At 38.6% G+C, this 21,408-nt stretch overlaps 1 protein-coding gene and 1 pseudogene across 1 annotated transcript in view; both read left to right on the top strand.

Moving 5' to 3' along the window:
• Positions 1-21,408, top strand: part of MYO3B (myosin IIIB) — a 510,258-nt gene that overhangs the window by 197,584 nt on the left and 291,266 nt on the right. The window contains exons 16-22 of the mRNA XM_077151780.1: positions 333-447; positions 6,059-6,185; positions 7,155-7,365; positions 8,153-8,300; positions 9,555-9,708; positions 10,902-10,990; positions 14,067-14,196. Of these exons, the coding sequence (XP_077007895.1) occupies positions 333-447; positions 6,059-6,185; positions 7,155-7,365; positions 8,153-8,300; positions 9,555-9,708; positions 10,902-10,990; positions 14,067-14,196 (974 nt within the window). The remainder of the gene's footprint in view (positions 1-332; positions 448-6,058; positions 6,186-7,154; positions 7,366-8,152; positions 8,301-9,554; positions 9,709-10,901; positions 10,991-14,066; positions 14,197-21,408) is intronic.
• Positions 11,389-13,030, top strand: LOC143676800 (UPF0688 protein C1orf174 pseudogene; annotated as a pseudogene).

Genomic DNA, 21,408 nt, shown 5'->3' on the forward strand with positions numbered 1-21,408 from the left:
TGGTTTGCACCCACAGGATTTGATCAAGATTAAAACATGGCTTTTCTAGGGCACATAATCCTTTCAACCCAGCAAAAGCCCATAGTCCATCTAACTGACATATCCTGGATGAGGTGGCAGGAACTACATTTCAATGCTTGCATTTCCTATGGAAAGTTAAAAAATTCAGCTACAGTCATTTTATTTAGTCATGTGCATTTATTCCACTGTAGCATTAGACTGTGAGGGAAATGCTCTTGCAAACAAGGAGCTCCAGTTGCACCTGCCCTAGCATTTGGAGTGCCATGTTCCAAGTCGACGCTCATTGTTTGGTCATTCTCTCCTCTGTTTAGGTATATAGCTGATGAAACTGGAAGGGTGATGCATGATATAACTTCTAAGGAATCTTATAAAAGACAATTTGAAGCAATTCAGCACTGCTTCAGGATTATTGGGTTCACTGACAAGGTAAGTGATTGTCAAGATAGAGAAACACTCATCCATTTCTTGGATGAATGCAAATGAAGACATGGATGCTCTAACTTTGCAAGACAACTTGTAAATGCCATTCTGGCCAGGCTATAAGGTCTTGCTACCCAAAGCATGGCCTGAGGACCAGCCACAACGCCATCTTCTTGGAGCTTTGTTAGAAACACAGACTCTTTCAGGCCCATCCAAGAATGACTGAGACAGAATCTACATTTTAGCAAGATCCTCAGGTGTACCTAAAAGTAGGAGACACAGTGTTGTAAATACCATGTGCCTAGGAATTGTTATCATTGTTACCAATTCATTACAGCTGCAATAACAAACACCAAAATAACACTGCATTTCTTTTAGTTAGGGTCATTCCAACCATTAAAGGGAATTGTGCCATTGGAGTACAGGGATGTGTAGGTTACACCCAAGCCATAGCTATACACCTATGCAAGTAACTCCTTATGCTCCAAGACAAATTAATTTAAATCTTTTCAACTTTTTTACAGGGACATCTTTCTCCTTGGGTACACAGTTGCACATTATTAACTGTAGCTCTAATCACTGTACTACTCTTATCATACAAGGTACAGGCTATCATTAAATATATGCTAGGGGTGACAGAAAATATTTATAACCCTAGGCTCAAATATTATCCTGTGATACATTTATGTCATAATTTCTAGGCTTCCTGCCATCAATTTTGCAAAATATATCGTTTCTTTTGCTTTTCCAACAAAGGAAGTGAATGATTAGGAGTTGGGTGAGAGTGTTAAATCTCAAGGGGTTAGATTATAAGACACTCCAGTTACTCTGGGACCACCACTCTGGTTAAAGGATTGCTTCTTTAATCCATTTAGTTTGGCTAACCCTTATCTCCCAGCATGGTTGATTTTAGTCATAATAATACCTTTCTTTTTTTCTAGTCAGCTGTTAATTTTCTCTGTCAGCCTTTAATAGACTTTAAACTGATAGACAGTGAAAAATCCCAAAGGTCAGATAAAAATAGAACTATAATTCCTTTGCCTCGTAGAAGAGAGCAATTAAACAGTTTTCAGCATTGTTAGTGAGTTATTAACTTATAGAGCTGGTGATTAAAGACATATCGCCAGAAAAGTCAAAGCGTGGTGGAGGCGTCATTGGAGCCATTTTATCATCTGCCAACGTGTTAGCGGGCATATTTCCTTTTAAGGGTATACAGACAATAGAGAAGTCAAACCATTGTGTTAACAATATTTTGCTTTCAGTGAGCACAGAGATGTGTCATAGGATATTGTGAAGAGAGTGGGCTTAGCAACTGAAGAAGGTATAATATGGTTCTTTTTTAAAAATATAAGTGTATTGTAAAAAAAATAATGAAACAGATGCTATTTTAAGATAAAAAAATTAAAAACAGAAGAAATTAAGTATGCATCCTTGAAGTAAACCTTCCCTAACATCTGGCGAATAAAAGCACAGAAGTGTGTGCATGAATATTAAAGAAATGTAAAAGATGGTATATATTCTTAATTTATGTCTGGTCTGTGCTGTTACATGAATGACCAGAATTTAATGTATGTATGTGTTTGTATCTTCACCATGTTCTATATGAATTCATACTAGAAATAAACCAACTTGTGTCAATTAGCAACCTTGGCAATGGAAGAGGCTGAATCTTAGCTCTCTGACCCTAAATTCTGTAGCTATGTTTCTACAGATAAACTATTTTATGGACTTAATTCATCAGTTAACTTTATGTTTATAAACTTTCTGAATTTGACTAAATTCAGAAAGATTCTGTTGAATGTAGTCAGTCAGTAGATGCCAAATAGCTGGTGTGACAGAACTTTTTCTTAAGTTTTTCTGGCAGACATTTCTAGACTGAGCTTAAATGAGTTGGTCAATTCAATCAAAGTTATGGTCCTGGTCCTTTCTTATAATGTCACTGAAAAACCTTCAGTTTTTCCCAAACCCTTTCAGCAAAATGATGAGTGGCAAACTTTAGTGTGTACTCGGGAGCATGAATTTTAGTTTTGGACACCAGACACACATATTTGAAAGAAAACTTAATCCTAAGCTTATCATAAAGATACCTTTCTGGTGGAAGGAGTGGTGCCCACGAACAACGATGGCTCCTTGTGGGGCGTTGGGTGAATTAGACCTAAAACAGTTGTGGTAGTTAGGTTCCAGTGTCAACTTAGCCAGGTGAACTGCCTAGTTCCGCTGCTGTGGGCATGAACCAATGGTATGTGAAGCTTTCTGTTGCTGATTACATCTGCGATTGGCTAGGAGGCGTGCCTGCTGCAGTGAATGATGTTTGATTTAATTGACTGATGCTTAAATGAGAGAGCTCAACGTAGTACAGCAAAAAGCAGCTCAGTATACCTTATATTGGCACTCACAGCTTAACCCAGGCCTTTGGAGATGCAGAAAGAAATCACCCCGGGGAAAGTTGTTGGAACCCAGAGGCCTGGAGAGAAGGTCAGCAGAGATTGCCTTGTGCCTTCCCACGTAAGAAAGAACCTCAGTCAGAGGTTAGATGCCTTTCCTCTGAACAACTATATGTTAACTAAATAAATCCCCTTTTATTAAAAGCCAATCCATCTCGGATGTGTTGCATTCCAGCAGCTACCAAACTAGAACAACAGTATTGTGAAGATCAGTGCTTTCTGACTCCTATTTTCACAGTCAAATCATGTTGTTTTTGTTTAATATTGTGCCAATCATGCTGGTATAGGAATTACAACATATTAAATAAACTGAAGTTTTAGATGTGTTTATATTTAATTCTACATGAAAACTTTTTTGGCAGATGGTCTATGTGATGGTCAAGATTCAACATAAACTGCAGATTCCTTGAGACTAGGGCAAAATTTTCCTGTCTTCTAAATAGATTATGAATTGAAGGAGTACTGCTGAAGAGAGACTGAATTGGGGGGTCTTGAAGATTTCCAGTGTTTTAATGACAATAGAACTTGCCACTGACTTTCAAGATGCCAAAAGCTGTGCATTCCTGAAAAGGTGACAAATTAAAAGTATTCACATAGAGCCTGTAAAGTAGAAGGCCCTTCAGCAGGCTTAATGCAATGCTGAGGGCAGAATGGATAAAAAAGCTAAAGAGACTTAGAACAAAGAAACAAGGTTAGAGAGAGATTAGAAGGGTAAGTTCGTTCCTAGAGAGGTATGGGAGAAACCTGGGATGCCTTTGAACTAGGCCAGGGGTGATTTCCTTAAATCAGGGAAGGCTAACAGAGAAACCAATGTACTTCTCATAATAAGCCTCAACTTTATCTAGCAGAAACCCACATCAGTGAAAGAAGTGTCTTCTGAGAAAAAGAGAGAAGCAGCAAAGATTATACATACATCCTTCAGTGGGACTTTGATGGAGAAATGCTTCTTTACCTTATTTTTGCTGATTGGTGGTGAAACTGACTTGATATCTATCAACAATAAATTGGAAAGTCCAGCTGGAGGAGTTCTTGATAACATTTCTTTTCCTGAATGGAATTATTCCATTTTATCATAGAGAAAATCAGAAACTGATAGGAAATAAAAAGAAACAGTAGAGCAATGCTCTATTATTCTACAATGGAAAACCATGCCAAGAATGCCAGGAAAAGCTCCATAGATGGAGATGAGGAGAGACAAAATGAACAAGGTGAGGGAGGTGAAATAACCTTCCCAGGCTGTCTGTGGGAAAGAAAGAAAAAAAATTGATCAAAAAGTATTGGGATGGTGGTGTGAATCCCACGACAGACATACTACTGATTGGATTCTACCATGTCTGTATACAGCGACTTTTTACCTGAATATGGGTAGATGTAGATTTCTAGGTCAGAAAGGAAGAATGAATTAACCCAGAGATGAGGCTGAAGGAGTAGAATGGGTGGAATAGTCTGGAAATAGTGTAGGGTAGTACCCAAAGGCTAATGCCTCCATATGAGGTGAAGATTGCATGCCCTCTCCCTAGTCGCACCTACTGAAGCAAGGAAAGAGACTCAAACCACTATTAACTTCAACGATTCACATGGGATTTGAACCTCAGAGTTTTCATTCAAGGTCATAAGGTACTTTTCCACTTTCAATGACTGTCTAAGCATCTTGCAGAAGGGAATATTGCCAGAGAAGCAAGGAGCAGTATGCTGTCTCGAGTATGATCTTTGGAGCTGTTTCCTTTGGGGATGATCATCCTGGTGGTAGAATGCCTAGAAGTCCTGTCTTTATGTGATGTGTGTGTATGTATGTATGTATGTATGTGTTTTAATTAGAGGAAATATTTTTTTTCTAAGAGTATATCAAGAGCTTAAGATAACCTCTTAAGATAAATGGGCATAGAGATAACAGATGTAAAAAATCACTGCTACAGAGTCTGTTTTACCCTTTGGGATCTGCCTCTGTGAGAAGTCACTCAGTGCATTCAGCAAGCCTCACATAGTATTGATCAAGGTAATGAGGTGCTGTCATGTTAAATCGAGGCAAGTCCAAAAAACACATTTAATAGATGTTCTCCTTAGCTACTCTTAAGTTTTGTGATTAAAACAGTAATTCTTGAAAGCAGAAACATGACATCTTGCCTTTGATTTAGAAGTGTGGAGAAAAATATTTATCTACAGTAGAAACCACTTTTTAAATCCTCATTTGTCTTTATAACATTATCAGAGAGCCAGCAGATGTCACTGTTACAGTTTGTGCTCTGTTTTTTCCATTTTTTGGCTTTACTGAGTAATGTTTACAGGAAGGCTCAATATGGAGAGCAATGCTTTATCAATGGCTTAATGACAGTTCTTATTAGTTTTCTGCAATGTATAGCACTAAATCTAAGTTCCCTGCCTGTGTGTTTTTGTGTGTGTGTGTAACTATTTTTCTCTATCTTTAAACATAAAATGGAGGATTTCCTGATCATATATTTTATTGTCTCAACTGCAAAAAATGTAAATGTTTTAATAAACAAATTTACTTTAGTTTTTGCCACTAATGCTACTTACGTATTTCACTTTCAATATAAAGACAGGACTTTAGATAACTTCCAGTGAGTCTGACGTCATTTGTAACTATATACTCCATAATTTAACTTCAAAATGGTCTAGTGAGCCATCAATGAATTCCCTCCTATTTCATAAAAGCTATATTCAAAAGAGTTTAAGGAAATATCTTTCTTGCTTTGAAGGAAGGGTATACCTGAATTTGGGAGTTTGTGTTAGGTTAAAAGCCTAGAGGGGCTTAAAGAACAAAGAAAGTCAGTTCTTTTATGTAACCATCCCAAGGTAAGTGGTTTGGGATTCTGGAACAGATCTAGCCCATGTAATTGTTCATATAAGGCATCCTCATCAATGGCATACTTGAAGTTGAGCTGCTGGGAATTGCAGTCAGTAATGGGAAAGAAAATGCAGGAGGAGACAGGCTCACTCCTGTTATCCTGGGGTTCAGAAGTGGTCCAAGTCATACTGCTAGCTCCATTAGTAAGAATTTCATTATATGCCCCCTGCCACAGACACCCAATTCAATATACGGACAAAGGGGAAAATGTACTTTGGTGGACAACGAACAATTTCTGTCTCAGGACTAGGACTTCACTGGTCTGATTGACAGTGACCTTTAAACATGGTTCTGGATGTCCTTTCAGGAGGTGCACTCCGTCTACAGAATTTTGGCTGGGATTTTGAATATTGGAAACATTGAGTTTGCAGCTATTTCCTCTCAACATCAAACTGATAAAAGCGAAGTTCCCAATGCTGAAGCTTTGGAAAATGGTAATTATTCGATGCTGGGCTTTTGTTGCCAAAGTACGTATTTCTTTCACTTTGGTAGTTTTTCAAGATTCTGTTAAACATAGTGTAGTTGTTGTTCCTTTTACTGGTTCTGAGTGTTTTTACTAACCAGTATTTTCCAAATGACGTCCTGCGGAACATCAGTGTTCTTTCCACAAGCTGTAAATAGGCATTCTTCATAAAATAATTCCATGGCAGGGAACTTTGGGTAGTTGTTCTTAACTCTGACTGCTTTAGAAAATCATCCACAAGGTTTTTTTTGTTTTGTTTTTTTTTATCTACAAGACTTTTAAAAACTATAAGTAGTTGAACCCTACTCTGAATTCCCCAAATCAGGACCTGCAGGGTAGAAAATTTTAAAAATTTCTATAGGTAATTATGGCAGCAAAAGAATAAGAATCCTGAGTTAAAAGGGAAAATTATTTAAATTCAGTAAAAAACCATTTTGTTAAACTGGAAATCTCTATAGGGCTTTTAATATAGTAATGTGCTTTGTGACTCTTTTAGGCAGATAATACAGCTAGCAGCAATTCTTCCACCTTATTTGATCAAAGACCTCTTTCTCCTCACCCCCCCCCCCCTTTTTTTTCTAAAATTATGAAAAGCTTTCAGAACAGTTTGGGAGAAACCACATCAGTGTGAATACTTCTTGAGGTGAGGGGATCTAGTTTGGGGTTTTTTTTTTTGCTTTCCTTTTCCTCTTTTTAAGCAATTTTAATACCATTCACTCCATCCATATAATCAATGGTTATATAATCAGCATTGATATATAATGGTATATAATTATATACACCATTGGTATATAATCAATGGTTCACAGTATTATGATAGTTTATTTCTGACTCTTAAGTACCTAGGATAGAGCCTGGCACATATCATGTAAATGCAGATCAAATAAACGAATGAATGAATGGCTAAATTCCCCAATGTCATCCCTCACCTTTGTTCCAGCTGCCTTTATTCTCTGCATCAGCCCGGAAGAGCTCCAGGAGGCCCTCACCTCACACTGCGTAGTTGCTCGGGGTGAGACCATCGTCCGCGCGAACACCGTGGACCGAGCCGCCGATGTCCGAGACGCCATGTCAAAAGCCCTGTATGGGAGGCTCTTCAGCTGGATTGTAAATCGCATCAATATACTCCTGCAGCCAGACAAAAATATATGGCAAGTTCCCCTGGGCAGCAGAGGCTTCAAGAGCGCTGCCATGAACCCTATTGTTTCTTTGCAAGAGGAAAATTGAGTCTTCTCTGGTTTTCTTTAGCAAAACTCTTAGGCCTTCTCCTTTAAAAGACAGATGGGTCCAGGAGAGCATAAGTGTTTATACTCAAGAGATGCAATGATTGATAGAGTCATTCTAGTGTAGCGTTTAAGAGAACAGGCTTGCTGGGAGCTAGACAGCCTGGGTTCATATCCAAACTCTGCAGCTTAATCAACTGCATATTCTGAGCTACGGTTTTCCTACCTGTAAAATGGGGATAATGAAATTCTCATAGACTCAAATGGGGCATTTCATGAAAAGTTTTAGGACACAGTATCTTGGGTTATTACTATTTTTATTACTTTTTCTTTTTGAAGCACTAGTGATATCCTATACAGCGGAGTAATGGACAACATCGAATTCTAAGATGTACTCTTCCAACTAAGCTTTGTGGGTGGGTAAGGTGGAAGGATGAGTGAAGACCAGCTCCAGCCCCTTCAGAGTAGTTCTTTAATCAGTTTTAAATATAGAGCTTCTGAGTTTAAAGAATTCTACTACTTAAAAGAAGTTGAAGATACCACTGAATGACTGAAGGAATTAACAGTTTAAAACACAAACTATTTCTTCCCTTAGAGGTGGCAGGATGCTACTTTCCATGAGGGGGTACATGCACTGGTACGCACAGGTACATCTGTTCTCATCATTCTGAGACGTCTCCTCCCCTAAAGTGTTTTATCCTTCTTTCTGATACAGTAGTGCAGAGGATGGCATGAATGTGGGGATCTTGGACATTTTTGGATTTGAGAACTTTCAAAGAAATTCATTTGAGCAGCTCTGCATAAACATCGCCAATGAGCAAATCCAGTACTATTTCAATCAACATGTTTTTGCTCTTGAACAGGTAATAGTCAACTCTGAAGTAACTAGTTTGGTGGGGGAAGGTGCTCCCAAGCTGCCTATGATTTGAAGTGGAAACTGTTAGTCAGGCTAACAGGTAAAAGATTCTAGAGAAAAAATGGCTACTGAAGCAGTCTTGTCAAAATAAACTAGCAGTCTAAATTTAGTCTGAAAAAAAAAAGAGGTCTTGATTCTGTGGAAAGGTATATTTCCTCACTTGAGTAGTGCTGGTGACAAGCTAATTATTTAAATCTTCCTTGCAAACTGTCCCACATACTAGATTTTCTTCTACTTTATTCAACTGAATTATGGTTGTACTAAAAGTGACAAAGAATGATCTTGAATTCAAAAGATAGGTTATTGTTGTTCTTAATTCCAAACTTGGCCATCCCTATCCCCATCTCCTGAATACAAGATCCCATAGTAACCAGACAGTGTCTCCAGGGAAAAGTAAGATTGTTCTTGGTTTTCTAGAAATGAAAGTCTTCCCTCCATGAGGTTAATGGTAATGAAACTGGGTGTGAAGCTAGTGGTCCCAAAGGTTAAAAGCCTTTCTCCTACAGCAATAGCCTGTATAATAGAGTCTTCCTGACCCCAAATCCCAAGACTCTATTTCCTGTTGTAAGTACTTAAAATAACAAAATATTCTGACCAAGCCCTTTGAGTCCAGGAGTAATTGTTTTAATGCAAGAGTGGGGACACACAAACCATATTGTGAATATATAAACACAAAGACATTTAATAAAGATGCCACAGTTGAACACTTCTGTCCCTACCCTGCCTGCATAAAACTCCACCTAGTTTCAGCTCAGGGTCTTTCCATTCGGCTACCTGGGAAATCTGGAGAGTGTGTCTAGTTTTCAGATCTAGATGATTCTCTTGAAGAATCCGTTGCAGAAGACAGAAGTCTGTTTCTTCCTGGTTTAAATCATATTTGTTGCCAAAAGAAAATTTTTTCAACTTCTGTTCCCTTCTATATCAGTTCTAAATTATGTGTTACTGAGTCTATGTTTGAGGACAGAGAACCATTCCTTCTTTACTGGTTTCAGATGCCTGACAAAGGTCACCAGCAGATCAGACTTAGACCCAGGGCTTCAACAATGTTATATGCCAAAGATTCCTTTAAGACCACATAGAGCCCAACCTGTTTTCTCTCATGTGTTCGGTGTTGCCAGGCACAGAAAGCCCATGCCAAAGTACCCTGGTGATACACAGGTCAGTTGTGGGCTGGAGAGATTCACAATTTATCTTCCTCCAGATGGAATATCAGAATGAAGGCATTGAGGCCACACTCGTGGAGTATGAAGACAATCGCCCACTCCTGAACATGTTCCTCCAGAAACCCCTGGGACTGCTTGCACTTTTGGATGAGGAAAGTCGGTTTCCTCAAGCAACTGACCAGACCCTGGTTGGTAGGTACCTTTCTGAAAGGGCATATGTGCTTAGAACAGAACTTGGCTCACATCATCAAATGAGTATGGTTTAGTCAATTTATCCTACTTATTTTGGCCACCTTGTGGGTTATGAAAGTGAAGACCCTGTTATTAATGAATTAAAATCTTCAGCCAATGACCAGGTAGAATTCATGCTTTAAAGCAAATCCATTACCATCCCTCTAACCTTCCTCACTTTCCTATTCCTGCCAAAAGAAATATCATTACCCTAGTTATTGAACTTTCATGCTGGTATCATTTTTACACCTTCCTCTCCCTTACTTCCCCAAACCAATTCTTGTTTCCCCTCCTTTCTATACCCCTTTCTCTTATTCTTAGCCTAGAACCCTTCCACATCCAGTCTGAATTAGTACAGGAGTCCCTTTCTGGTCTCCCTGCCTCCAGCCACATAATTTCCCCCTCTGCCCTGAACATCCTAGCTCTTCTAGTTTTTCTAAAGCCATCTTTGCATTAGGTTCCTGTTATCCACAGGATGAAGACAGGATACCTCCTGACATCGATGGCCCTTTGTACTTTATCCCTTCCTCTTGAATATTCAGTGTTTTAAATAATCCTTGTCCCTAGCCTAGATTGTGAGATTTTTAGGGCAATGAAGCCTCAAACCCTGTATCCCTTTAGTACATAGCACAGCTCCTCTCACATAACAGGCTCTCAACCACCACCACAAGCAAAAACTATTCAGGGAGGAACAGAGAGTTTCAAGCTTTTTTCCCCAGAAGGGCAGTTGATTCATGGGAGAAATTCACATCTAGGAGTTGAAATTGTCATCCTTCAGCAATTTTTTTTAATTTATAAAAGCGACACTATTGCTAGGGTGAGTTTAAACCAGCATTGCCTGCTTTCCGTGGGACAGCTTTATGGTCTAAAAGCTAATTACAGAACTTCTGATATTATCAGTGTCCATGTTAAGAGCTCTTACAGAGAGATCTTAGGGCACAGCCTGACACTAAATACAACACTGAACAATGAAAAAATGAGGATATGATCATAAATGCTCATCTTATGGGCTGACCTTACTCACCATTGTACATATTGTGATAATATCAGGCTGCTCTATTATTCCTTACCAGAGGCAGTCATAATTCAAGGAGCATATGTTTGAAGGTACAAACAATTCACATTGTAACTTCTAAACATGAAAATCCATACAGATAAATTTGAAGATAATCTACGATGCAAATACTTCTGGAGGCCCAAAGGAGTGGAACTGTGCTTTGGGATTCAGCATTACGCTGGAAAGGTGAGGAGAGTGTGACAACTGGTTAAATCTGAATTTGATGAGGGGAAAGTGTCCATAGTACCCTGCCTATGCCTCTCACAAAATTGCTTACAGATTTCTTTTCCCTTTTAATTCTTCTTGAACACCTAATCACAATTCCCAAACTTTCTCAGTGTGCTGCTCACAGAAAGAAATTGCCCCTGGCATAGAAACAATTTCTCGCTGGGGTGGCCCACAGAGTCACCATCTGCCTCTCACCTGAGGTTTGCCCTAGAAGAGTCAGGTCTCCAGAGAGGAAACATATTACAGCTTTTCCCAGTGTTTAGCTGTGAACATTCACATTCCAAAGTAATTTGGAGATGGTAGTTAATGAAGGAGGGTTAATATCACAGTGGGGCTTAATTTTTAGCAGTTTAAGCATGTATCTACGGGGCATCAAAAACGTCCAGATGAAAAGGGAAAAAAAGGTCGCTTCATCATCCAGATGTTAAGCTTTTACAACATTAACTAAATTTTCCACTTTTCATACATTATGCCTCAGACTCAATTTCAAGTTCCTGAAGCAGATTAGTGACTATCAGGAAATTCTCAATTGACACAGCCAGATCATTGCTTGCATTACTCCCACTGGAACCATTTGAATTATGGCTAATTGGTTCCTGTGGGGACTGCTAGGGCGTTAAGTCCAGAAAATGGGTAGAGTTAAATAAAAAGGCATTCTGGATTATTTTGTTGATTTGAAATTTATCAAAATTTTCTTTTGCATTTTTATCATGACATTTAGTTCAGTTTTGCCTGATTGAATATTGACTGAAAAGGAATTCAAATATAAGTAAGAAAGATTGATTTTCACTCCACACAGTACTTTATGATACCGGTTTGGGATCTTTGCTAGAAATTGCAATTCAAGTTTTGCTCTTAAGTCCTTCATTTACTTTAGCACTGAGGTCTGACTGCACGTGAATGTCCTCCGCTGTCTGAGCTCACACCCTCCACGCTGTTTCCCTCTCCCCATCCTTCTTCTCCCCGACCCATTCCTGCCCTCTTCTTTTCATCTCCCTTTCCACCTCTCTAACCTTTTACACCTACTTCTGTCCCACCTATTTGCTTGCCTTTTTCTCCCTTTTCTCCTTCTTTCTTGATTTTAGGGGATGAAAGTGGTCTTTTTTTCCCCTGGGCTCTGTGCCCGTTCCTGAAGTCACTCGCCATTCCAAGCTTATCGGTAGAGAAGAGACTCTGGGGAATGTTCCTCAGAAGTTCTCAGGTCACGTCTCAGAAGCCTCAAGCCTGGCTCCAGGTCCTTCTCAGTGGCGGGGCGTGGGGGTAGGGGTGGGGGTGGGGGGCCGGGGGAGGGTGGCGGGCTCACGCTCCTGAGGCCCGGGAAGCTCCCTGCAGAGTTTGCGCTTTTCTGCTTGCCTGCGGAGCAGAAGTTATTCGGCAGCTGGGTTGGCCTGTAAGTAAGAAGTGGACGTTGCCAGAACTCCCAAGACGGAGTATCTGACATCCTCATCACAAAAAGCCACCGAGAGGCCAGAGGCGAACATCCAGTCAAGTATGACGAAGCTAGCCTTGTGAAATGAGTTACAGAAACTAGTAGCTAAAAGTGATAGTGCTTCCTTGCCAAAACAACACCTGAGGCCCCTGGTGAAAATGAGCCCCTGGAGTTTGCTGGAAGCAGCGTGTTGTTTCTGAGAAATGAAGCTGGTGAGCCGCCACGGGAGGGCGAAGGCCTTCCATCAGTCATGGCAGAGTTTTGAGTGGTGGTGGCTCTACAAAGATTGGAGACCACCGATCCCTGCCAAAACACAGAGCCAGCGCAGAAGCAGAAGCATCTGCGAGCAGCTCCACAGTGCGGGATGAGTCAGCATCAGAAGTAGAAAAAGTCCAGAAGCCACCACTTCAGATGGACAGCAGTGTCTTTCTAGATGACAATGTCGAATTCATGTAGGACCTTCCACCAGTGCCCTCATCTTGCCCTTCAATAATCAGACAAAAGTTCAGAAAGTGCATTTCAGAGCCAAAGAAGAAGATGATGATGATGATGATGATGTGGAAACGTAGATAAGAAAATATATAAAATAATTCCTTTGCATACTTATGCAGGTAACAATTCAACAATTTAGCAGATTACAGGATTCATATAAAATTTATCTCTAAGAGAACTTGTTCTTAAACTTCAGAACTGATCCAAAGAAGGTAACAAATAATGCAAAATACCCAATACCTGTGGAAGATTTAGATCAGAGCTACTGTTACAATCTTTGAGATTGTAAAGCTGCTGTCTCCATCTTGGTGTATTTTCTTATATGTATATAACCTTATGTAAAATGCAAGGGGTTGGGATTAAATAATGGACACTTTTGTAGAGTAAAATCATTGCTTAGTTTTAAGTGAAGATTTTGTTTGATACTATGCAAGTTTATTTTCCACTGTCAGATTCTGATCATTTTTGTGATTAATTCAATACCAGTTCTTAAAAATACCTCTGCTTTCTCTATATATGATGCTTATGCTTACCTTGGAAATTTTCAAAATATAATAAAGAAATAAATAAAATACATTTTAAAAATATATTTTTTTAAAGTTCTCTAAACTGGAGCCCCTCTGTTCTGAGAGCTGAGAGCTGAGAGCTGTGCAGCATCCTGAAGCTGCTACTCAGTCCCTGTGAGCACCGTGGGAGGCCGTGAAAACAGTGGTTTTAAGCATGGAGCTGGATGCCTGCCTCCTGCTTGTGAAGTGTGTGACCAGGGGCCTGTTATTCAACCTCTTGCTAAGCCACCATTTGCCCATCAGCAAAACGGAGACGATAGTATTTATCTCATAGCGTGGATGTTTTGCAGATAGTGAGTGCCCAATACATATCAATAATTATTATGATGTGATATAGCTTTGATACAAGACTCTTTTCTTCAAAGAGCAACCTGTACAAGAAGTTAAAACTTTCCCCCTTATCTGGTAGTCTGGGTTTATAAGCATGGCTATGTCAGGATGAATTTTATACAAAGATTGGTTAATAACTATTCTGGGATAATTTGCCAGTGTTGACAATGATAGACAATTAAGTTGGCTAATTTGCTCTTTGCCATTCATGTTGCAGGTATTGTATGATGCCTCTGGCTTTCTCGAAAAGAACAGAGACACTCTCCCAGCTGACGTGGTTGTAGTCCTGAGAATATCAGAAAACAAGCTTCTTCAGCAACTGTTCTCAATCCCTTTGACCAAAACAGGTATTTGGAACCCACTGACAGTCTGGGTGCTGCTGCTTTTACAAGTGCTGGTGGCGGTTTCCAGTTAGAGTCTAACTACTGCCGGGGCTGTGCTACAAACATTTTGAACTTCTTTAATCAGGCATAAGGGCCTATTCACCTAAACTCAAGAAATGCCACTCAGGAAAGTGATTGTTTCTTTTAAATTTAATTGCACGGCATCAGTCTATACACATACATATACATACATACGCGTGTGTATACATATATACACATATATATGCACCCTTTTCATAACATCAGCTCCTAGACTTACTTCCTTAGCCTGCTTTTCATTCTACCATTTATAAAACCACATGTTCTATAGGAACTCTGTACTTTCTGTATGATTTTCTATAAATCTACATATGCGCTAATAAATAAAAGTGAAAACGGCAACAAACACAAAAAACATGTTCTCATTAAATTATGCTAAGCAGTCTAGGCAGTCCAAGTTTACTTAGAATTATTGGTAAAATTATTTCAATGGTGTATGCTTCCAGGTGAAGAAAGTGTGGTAAATCAAAGACTCATCAATGGGATCCTTAGAAATTCTCTTGGTCCAACTTCCCATCTAGTCATCAACTCCACCCCACCATTTTCCTAATCATCTTGAAGTAGGTTCGTCACTGGCCTAAATACATGGCCTTGCCTGCTTACAGTCGATTTCTGTAAGCAGTTATGTAGCAACTGTCTAGTTGCTCATCAGTCCTTATATCAGGGTGCAGCAAACTAGGGTCGAATAATGGAACTTCCACATCTTTGCTCTTTTGCCAAATAGATTCTAATTGGGTCCAGCTCCTTTGATTTACTTGGGATTCAGCTGCCTTTGACTGAGCAGCCAACTCAGTCGTCTTACAGCTCAACTTTCAAGGGCTTTATGTTTTGGAGGCTCTGTCTGGAAACAGCTGTGGGTATGCTTTTAGGAAAGGAGGGAGAGAAAGCTCTTTATCTTGTTCATAATTTCCTCTTCATTTCTTCCAACATCCCTCTTGAAATATTTGGCACCCATGTCCAGCATGGAGCCTTTGTATCCTAAAAGAGAGCGGTTGCCGGGTCGGACTTTTAGCAACTTGCAGAGAAATGAAAAGCTTGGCTAAGAAAAAAAAAACAAAAAGCCACAGTCTACAACCTTTATTTCATCTTAACTCAGAAGGAAAGTTGAAACTGAGCTCTCAACTTTCTTCAGACATCCTTCTGTAAATAAAGATAGTAGGGTGCCCATCAGAAGGCTGCCTTCAGCTTCATCTCCAGACTTTCCTTGGGAACAGGCAGGATTTAATTTATTATTGGCTCCCTGAAGAGTGGGGGAGGGTATAGGCAGGGTTGGTGCTTCCTTACCCAGAGACTCAGGGGTGTGGATGCTCCCAAAGAAGACTCCTACACAGAGTCAATGACACATCCAATAATAGGGGATGTTTAAAATACTCTTTGAACTAAAATACATCCAAATAACTCTTCAGTTGGCATTTATACACTCTGATAAATATGAGTAACAACTTGTCAAATCTGTTCACAACTTTGGAATTTCCAATCTTTCACTCTTTGGCAAAATAACACTTCCTCAGCCTTGTCCACCAGGTGGCGATATGCAAGAAGGCTCTGCAGAGAGCTTCTGTTCACTTTCCTAAGCCATGGAGTGGAACAGGAACAAAGAAATAGCTTTTTTTTTTCTTTTTTCTTTTTCTTTTTTGCTTTCTTCCTGTCTATAACTCTGTGAATCCTACCTTGCTGGAGTAAACAAAAGCAAAGAAATAAGATAAAAAACAAACATGTTTTCTTGACAACTTATTTTAGTCCTGAGTAGTATGTCATGCACAATAATTTATTTTGAAATCCTAAGCTTTATTTTCTTCCTATTTTCCTTTTAATTATGAAACCACAAATAAATATAAAAGATGATAAGCATGATTCTGTGTGCTTTCTCTGAAATTGTTCATGTCAAAATGCATTGAATCAACAAATATTTATAGAGCACTCTCTAGGCATGAGGGGGATATAGAAATAAAGATAACATGATTTTGTCCTGAAGCTACTTGGACTTTCTTTTACCTTCACTTTCTGTCTAGACTTGGACACTAATTTATCTCCTTGTGATGGTGTTTACCCACAAACTCCAGTTCTAAAGTAGTTATGCAGCCAGTGTGAATGTCAGAATATTAATTAAGGTTCTAAATTTTAAAACATCTATTTTGTATATGTTTGATTTTATTATACTCCAGGCTTTGAAGTGAATGGTGGGACCTTACTGGAAAGAAATAGTTTGTGTGGATTTTGCTGAAATTGCAAATACTTCTTGCAGACCTGTGCCCCTTTATGAAGGGGGAAAGTGAGAATATGCTAATATTTTCAATGAATGAGGAATTATTTTTTAGTCATTTTAATTTTATTTTATTCAGCTTTTTACCCCTTAAATAATTGTTCAGTAAAATTAAATTGGGTATTGTATGGTGTCATTTAGAAAATACGTATGAAAGAATTGAGGCCTAGATTGTAAACTCTTATAGCAGTCACATTTAATCTGGAGTGGCAATTGTTAGTTCTAGATTTTAAGAGGTTGTGCCATATATGTATAACCTGGTATTTCCCTGGAACTTTGGATATCTGTGAGACACCTAAGACTCAGAGTAGGAGTTTTGCAGTTCTGAAGGTCAGCATTGCCACATAAAACAACTGTTAAAAAAATTGAAAAAGAGATCAGGCTTCAACTAGAAATAAGAATGAAGCTGATTAGGTTGGAGCTAAGGTAAATCAGAATACAAGAGTAAGAAAGACATTGTCTGTATTTTAGAACTTCACCTACTCTGTGAGACCAAAGAGAGGTTTATTTTGTCCAAAACCATAATTTTCTGTAGCACATGATCTAACTGAACCTGTCGGATAGTCATTTAAACAACCCAAACACAGGGAGCCCAGAATGGGAATGACAGCGTGTGGTTCTGTATAGCTTAATGTAATGCCTGGATGCCTCCCAGAATATATTGAACAGATAATTAAGAAGTATTGGCAAAGTCCCATGAGGGATAGGAGAAAAAATATGAAACTATTGAACTTTGCCTTCCCGGGAAACCTCTGATAATTGTCTGGAACATTAGGATTCCCCAGGTCAATAGGCCAAGACTTTGATCTTAAGGCTTGCTCTTGTGAAGCCTGTTTATATAGTGGAGAAGCTTAGCCTACCTATAGTTATGCCTAAGAATTACTTCCAGAGGACCTCTTTTGTTGTTCAGATGTGGCCTTTCTCTCTCTAAGCCCAACTCTGCAAGTGAAATCATTACCCTCCCCACTATGTGGGATATGACATCCAGGGCTGAAAGTTTCCCTTGGCAATGTGGGACATGACTCCCAAGGATGAGCCTGGCCCTGGTGCCATGGAATCAACAATGCCTTCCTGCCCAAAAGCAGGAAAAGAACTATAGCAAATAAGGTATCTGTGGCTGAGAGAGTTCAAATAGAGTTGAGAGGCTATTCTGGAGGCTTCACCCGGACATTGGTACTTATCATGTTTTGCCAGACCCCAACCAAAATCATTCCTGCCAACCCTAAAGAAAACCTAGGGCATTATCTGAGATTCTATAAAGGTTTTATGCACTGTGATTACTTTCCAAAAATCTGCAACCTTCAGATGGGTTCCTAGGCCAGGTAAGTTCTGAAACCCAGAGGAGCCACCTCTCCAGAACGTCAGCTAGTTCCACTCCCTTATCCCATATTTCGACAGCCCTTACCACATGAAAAAGTTAGAATACGCATAGCCAAAATTTCCCTAAAGATTAGAAGAACGTTCAAAGGAGAAAGTAGAGTAATAATAGAGAAGATAGGATTTAACAAATGAGTATGATTGCTGAGTCATTGTACTGATATTTCATTTAGACTCCAGTGTCTTCGAGCAGCTAGAAGTAAAAACCTAAAATTGTGGAATTGTAACCCATACCAAACTCTGAAATCTGTTCTTCAACTTATTGTTGTGGTCTGCCTTGAAATGTATTGCTTTTTTGTATATTGCTGTTTTTCAAAACAATTTTTTAAATTAAATTGGGTATATGGGGAAAATACACCTATTGCACACTATGGACAGTAGTTAACAGTAATATCTTAATTTTTTACATCATAGTACAAGTATACTACACCTGTACTGGGGTTAACAGGGGGGACAAAGGGTATTGGATATTTTGGGCTTTATTTTTATTTCTGTTTTTGAGTAATGAAAATGCTCTAAAATTGATCATGGTGATGAATGCACAACTGTGAGCCATTGATTGTATACTTCAGATGGATTGTATGGTGTGTGAATATATCTCAATAAAATTGCATTTAATAAATTAAATCAGGCTCTAGTTTGGTGAGCATAGATATTATGGGCAATTACTTTACAAATCTTTCTGGGGTTGAGTCCCAGGGAGTAAGGAAAAAGACCAAAGTTGTGGAGTCTTGGAAGCTATTAAACTTAAAAAAGAAATTCAGTGTTGGAGAGGAAGGACAGTTATTAAGATCCTTTAGAGATGTTGGCAATGTTATGTTATTTACTTTGGTGGTGGTGGCGTGGATATTTGTTTCATAATATTCATTAAACTGTACATTTATGTTTTCACACTTTTCTGTATGTGCATTCTATTTCACAATAATAAGTTTTTTTTATTAATTAAAAAAAGAATTAACAAAACAATTAGAAATCATTCCAATCTACATGTACAATCAGTAATTCTTAATAACATCACATAGTTGCATATTCATCATTTCTTAGTACATTTGCATCGATTTAGAAAAAGAAATAAAAAGACAACAGAATAAGAATTAAAACAATAATAGAAAGAAAAAAAACAAAAAAAACAAAAACAAAAAACCTATATCTCACATGCAGCTTCATTCAGTGTTTTAACATAATTGCATTACAATTGGGTAGTATTGTGCTGTCCATTTCTGAGTTTTTATATCCAGTCCCGTTGTACAGTCTGTATCCCTTCATCTCCAATTATCCCTTCTCTTTTTTTTTTTTTTTAATTAACGGAAAAAAAGAAATTAACCCAACATTTAGAGATCATACCATTCTACACATGCAATCATTAATTCTTAACATCATCACATAGATGCATGATCATCATTTCTTAGTACATTTGCATTGGTTTAGAAGAACTAGCAACATAACCGAAAAAGATATAGAATGTTAATATAGAGAAAAAAATAAAAGTAATAATAGTAAAATCAAAACAAAACAAAACAAAACAAAACAAAAACCTATAGCTCAGATGCAGCTTCATTCAGTGTTTTAACATGATTACTTTACAATTAGGTATTATTGTGCTGTCCATTTTTGAGTTTTTGTATCTAGTCCTGTTGCACAGTCTGTATCCCTTCAGCTTCAATTACCCATTGTCTTACCCTGTTTCTAACTCCTGCTGAGCTCTGTTACCAATGACATATTTCAAGTTTATTCTCGAATGTCCGTTCACATCAGTGGGACCATACAGTATTTGTCCTTTAGTTTTTGGCTGGATTCACTCAGCATAATATTCTCTAGGTCCATCCATGTTATTACATGGTTCATAAGTTTATCTTGTCTTAAAGCTGCATAATATTCCATCGTATGTATATACCACAGTTTGTTTAGCCACTCTTCTGTTGATGGAGATTTTGGCTGTTTCCATCTCTTTGCAATTGTAAATAATGCTGCTATAAACATTGGTGTGCAAATGTCCGTTTGTGTCTTTGCCCTTAAGTCCTTTGAGTAGATACCTAGCAATGGTATTGCTGGGTCGTATGGCAATTCTATATTCAGCTTTTTGAGGAACCGCCAAACTGCCTTCCACAGTGGTTGCACCCTTTGACATTCCCACCAACAGTGGATAAGTGTGCCTCTTTCTCCGCATCCTCTCCAGCACTTGTCATTTTCTGTTTTGTTGATAATGGCCATTCTGGTGGGTGTGAGATGATATCTCATTGTGGTTTTGATTTGCATTTCTCTAATGGCCAGGGACATTGAGCATCTCTTCATGTGCCTCTTGGCCATCCGTATTTCCTCTTCTGAGAGGTGTCTGTTCAAGTCTTTTTCCCATTTTGTAATTGGGTTGGCTGTCTTTTTGTTGTTGAGATGAACAATCTCTTTATAAATTCTGGATACTAGACCTTTATCTGATATATCATTTCCAAATATTGTCTCCCATTGTGAAGGCTGTCTTTCTACTTTCTTGATGAAGTTCTTTGATGCACAAAAGTGTTTAATTTTGAGGAGTTCCCATTTATTTATTTCCTTCTTCAGTGCTCTTGCTTTAGGTTTAAGGTCCATAAAACCGCCTCCAGTTGTAAGATCCATAAGATATCTCCCAACATTTTCCTCTAACTGTTTTATGGTCTTAGACCTAATGTTTAGATCTTTGATCCATTTTGAGTTAACTTTTGTATAGGGTGTGAGAGATGGGTCTTCTTTCATTCTTTTGCATATGGATATCCAGTTCTCTAGGCACCATTTATTGAAGAGACTGCTCTGTCCCAGGTGAGTTGGCTTGACTGCCTTATCAAAGATCAAATGTCCATAGATGAGAGGGTCTATATCTGAGCACTCTATTCGATTCCATTGGTCGATATATCTATCTTTATGCCAATACCATGCTGTTTTGACCACTGTGGCTTCATAATATGCCTTAAAGTCAGGCAGCGCGAGACCTCCAGCTTCGTTTTTTTTCCTCAAGATGTTTTTAGCAATTCGGGGCACCCTGCCCTTCCAGATAAATTTGCTTATTGGTTTTTCTATTTCTGAAAAATAAGTTGTTGGGATTTTGATTGGTATTGCATTGAATCTGTAGATCAATTTAGGTAGGATTGACATCTTAACTATATTTAGTCTTCCAATCCATGAACACGGTATGCCCTTCCATCTATTTAGGTCTTCTGTGATTTCTTTTAGCAGTTTTTTGTAGTTTTCTTTATATAGGTTTTTTGTCTCTTTAGTTAAATTTATTCCTAGGTATTTTATTCTTTTAGTTGCAATTGTAAATGGGATTCGTTTCTTGATTTCCCCCTCAGCTTGTTCATTGCTAGTGTATAGAAATGCTACAGATTTTTGAATGTTGATCTTGTAACCTGCTACTTTGCTGTACTCATTTATTAGCTCTAGTAGTTTTGTTGTGGATTTTTCCGGGTTTTCGACGTATAGTATCATATCGTCTGCAAACAGTGATAGTTTTACTTCTTCCTTTCCAA

This window comes from Tamandua tetradactyla, chromosome 3, assembly GCF_023851605.1.
Source record: "Tamandua tetradactyla isolate mTamTet1 chromosome 3, mTamTet1.pri, whole genome shotgun sequence".
Lineage (NCBI taxonomy): Eukaryota > Metazoa > Chordata > Mammalia > Pilosa > Myrmecophagidae > Tamandua > Tamandua tetradactyla.